Below are 3,134 nucleotides of genomic sequence, written 5' to 3' on the forward strand. Positions count from 1 at the left end.
AAAAAAAAAAAAAAAAAAAAAGGCAGACGCTTAACGACTGCGCTACCCAGGCGCCCCCCCTACCTGCCTCTGATAGGAATCCAATCAGGTTTCTGAGTGGAGCCCCCTCCCCACCCCATGGGGGCCACACCCCACGTGTCCCCCACCCCCACCAGCTCAGGGCCTGGCCCCAGCACACATGGTCATATCGCCAGCACTGACCGGGCCCGGGACAGCTCCCACTTGGGGTCAGCAGGCAACTCCAGCTCAGAGACGTTGGCCAGCGCAGGGCCCTCCCCAGAAGACAGCCGGGCGATGCGCACCAGTGGCGTGTTGGAGTTCATGGACGAGTTGGACTCCAAGGACACCTGCTTGGGTCGGCAGGGACAGGTTGGTGCCACGGGGCCAAACCACAGGGGGTGGGGGAGGGTCGCGGACGGCGAGACTGCGGCTCTGTCTGTGTGAGCAGGGCCGGCCAGGGCCTGGGAGGGCTGTCTGACCTCCACGTAGCGCTACGTGAAGATAAAGTGACCCAGGGGATGGCAAAGACAAGGGCGCGGCTGGCTCAGCCACACAGACCATATCCCGGGCAGGCCCCAGGCCTCAGACACCGCGGAGTGTCCCTCAGCTCGGGAGCCCAGGGGACGGGGCCGTGGGGGGTCCGGGAGGCCAGGCGGCTCGGAACCTGGTATCTACTTTCTGTTACCTGTCGCTTGAGCGGGAAGCGGGAGACCTTGTGCACGGTGGGCGAGCCCAGGCCCTTCTTCGGGGGCGTGCGCAGGCGGCACAGTGTCACGGCCGCCACCACCAGGATGAAGAGGAGGAAGCCCACCCCGTAGCTGAGGACTCCCGCGTACACGCTGCCAGCCTCACCAGCCTCCACCAGCTCCTCCTCGGCTGCAAAGACACAGGTGTTGCAGGCCTGGCCCAGCCGCATAGGAGCCCCCACGGGCCACCCTGGGCCCGAGCCAGAGGCACAACGGGCGTGGAGAAAGGGGCTCAGACCCCCTCACTGAGGGTCCTGCGGTCAGAACGCTGGGTCAGCAGGGGGACACCCAGTAGAGGAGGAGCCCAGCAGAGCCAGCAGCACTCACACCGGCCACCCAGGGAGACGCCACAGCTACCACCTAGGCTGCTGCGGACCTGGCGGGAGCGGGGGGCTCCAGGGAGGCCCCTCTGAGCCAACACACCGCACGTCGGCTCTGTTCCCATACCAGCCACAGGGCCCGGCGCAAGAGCTCTGTGGAGCACGGTGGCCACGGGCCGCAGGGTCCCCTGCCTGTCCCTGGCAGCCGTGGGGTGTCCCAAGCCAGCGACCCCGAGAGGACAGGAGCAGAGCGAGCAGCAGCAGGAGCCGGTACCTGGCAGCACCACCAGCCACGCAGAGTGATGGGAAAACCCGATAGAATTGCCCGCCAGACACGTGTACTCCCCCGCGTCCTCAAAGGTGACATTGCGCAAGGACAGAACCTCTAGCTCCTTGTCGGTGGTGTTAGCGCCCGCCGTCTACAAAGAGAGAACACAGTGCGATAGGCGAGCGCCAGCACCTCCCAGGGGCACCACAGCCACAGTCCACGTGGCGACGATCCAGCCAGGCTGCAAGGAAAACGCCGCTGCCACCACCACCACGACCACGGCCACGGCGCCCAGGGTCCTCTGCCTCGTGCGTCCACACAGAGCCCGAAGCCAGTCCCTCCACCGGTGAGTCCTCTGTCCCGGGTGAGCGCCAGGCGTGCGGGCAGCAGCGTGCTGCACAAACGCAGCGTGAGGCTTAGCATGTGCACTGGGGGGCGCGGGCGGGCAGGCAGATGGACGGACGACAAACAGACCAACAGGCAGTGAGCAGGCAGTGGAGCCAGGGGCGAGAGCTCGAGAGAGGGCGAGAGAGCGAGTGAGAGAGCGAGCGAGAGGGCGAGCAAGACACACACACGCGTGCACGCATGCACGCGCACGCACACGCACACGGGGCGGGGGCAGAAGCAGCAGCTCTCAAACAGAGGGGCACAGCCTCTCCTGGGGCTGAAGGCCTCCTGGGGGTGCGTGTGAGAGCACAGGCGGGGTCAGCACGGGCCACGGGGGTCGAAGCAGGCGGTCACAGTGGAGGCCAGAGGCGCCAGCACGGCAGACGTGGCTCCTTCGGGAGCACCGTGCAAGCCACAGGGCGGGGAGCGAGCAGGATGGGGGCGTGCAGGTGGGCGCATGGCCAGGGCGTCGGAGCTGGAGCTCGGCGTGCCAGACAGCGCGGGACAGAGTCGTTACCTGCTTGGGGCCCGTGAACACGCAGCCAAAAGGCCTTCTCAGCCACGCCTATGAAATTGGAGGCTCGACAGAGGTACTCGCCCCCGTCACGCTCGGACACATTGGCCAGGCGGAGGCGTGCGTCGGCCTCCACACTCTCACTGATCCAGGACTGCGGGGACAAGAGACCCGGCTTAGGCGCGCCCTTGGCAGCCCGGCCGGGCAGAGTGGCCATGTGGGTGCAGGCCCTGGTGCAGACCCTGCCACGAGGTTGGCCCTCAAGGTATGGAGGGGCTGGGCTAGGCTCTGCCAGGAAGGCTGCCTGGAGGAGGCCACGGAAGCACCTCCCAGGGGTGGGCCACGGTGTGACAGGGTGCGCCTTCTGCACACCCACCCACTTCAGCCCAGATTGCGGCCCTGGCAGACTCTCCTAAGAGGCCCCCCAGGGCTGGTCCTCTGCCTGCCTACCCCCGGGGTCCCGGCAGGGCCTGGCTCTCAGTACGTGTTCCCCTGAGTGTCGAGATCTCACCCGACAGGGCCAAGGTGGCCTCTGCAGTCGGGGCTGCACTCCTGCTCTCACCCGAGGGCCTGCTCCCCACCCCCATGAGCAACAGATGTTTCTCTTTGGGCTGAGAGTGTCGCAACCATCCCAACTCGGGTGGCCCCCGCCCCTGGGGCCGTGGGAACAAAGCGAGGGCCGAGGGAGGCAGGCAGGCAGGCAGCGAGCCCTGCTCTGTGCACGCGGACGGGGCCGCATCAGGACGGCGCGAGGAGGGCCTGCCTGCACCTCAGGCCCAGGCGCTGGGAGGGCTCAGCGACCACCTGCCTGCCCCGGAGCAGGCCCGCCTCCAGGGCCCAGACTCCCAAGCCCAGCCCCCAGCAGGTCGGTGCTGAGCCGAGACCCCCACCGCGTCTCC

General features: G+C 67.6%; 1 protein-coding gene across 1 annotated transcript in view; it reads right to left on the reverse strand.

Annotated features, from left to right (window-relative positions):
* The window catches only part of FGFR3 (fibroblast growth factor receptor 3), a 16,110-nt gene that overhangs the window by 4,374 nt on the left and 8,602 nt on the right, over positions 1-3,134 (reverse strand). The window contains exons 8-10 of the mRNA XM_040625496.1: positions 1,341-1,485; positions 686-876; positions 202-347 (exon numbers count right to left, since the gene is read on the reverse strand). Of these exons, the coding sequence (XP_040481430.1) occupies positions 202-347; positions 686-876; positions 1,341-1,485 (482 nt within the window). The remainder of the gene's footprint in view (positions 1-201; positions 348-685; positions 877-1,340; positions 1,486-3,134) is intronic.

The sequence above is a fragment of the Ursus maritimus genome, unplaced genomic scaffold (genome assembly GCF_017311325.1).
Source record: "Ursus maritimus isolate PB19 unplaced genomic scaffold, ASM1731132v1 scaffold_8, whole genome shotgun sequence".
Lineage (NCBI taxonomy): Eukaryota > Metazoa > Chordata > Mammalia > Carnivora > Ursidae > Ursus > Ursus maritimus.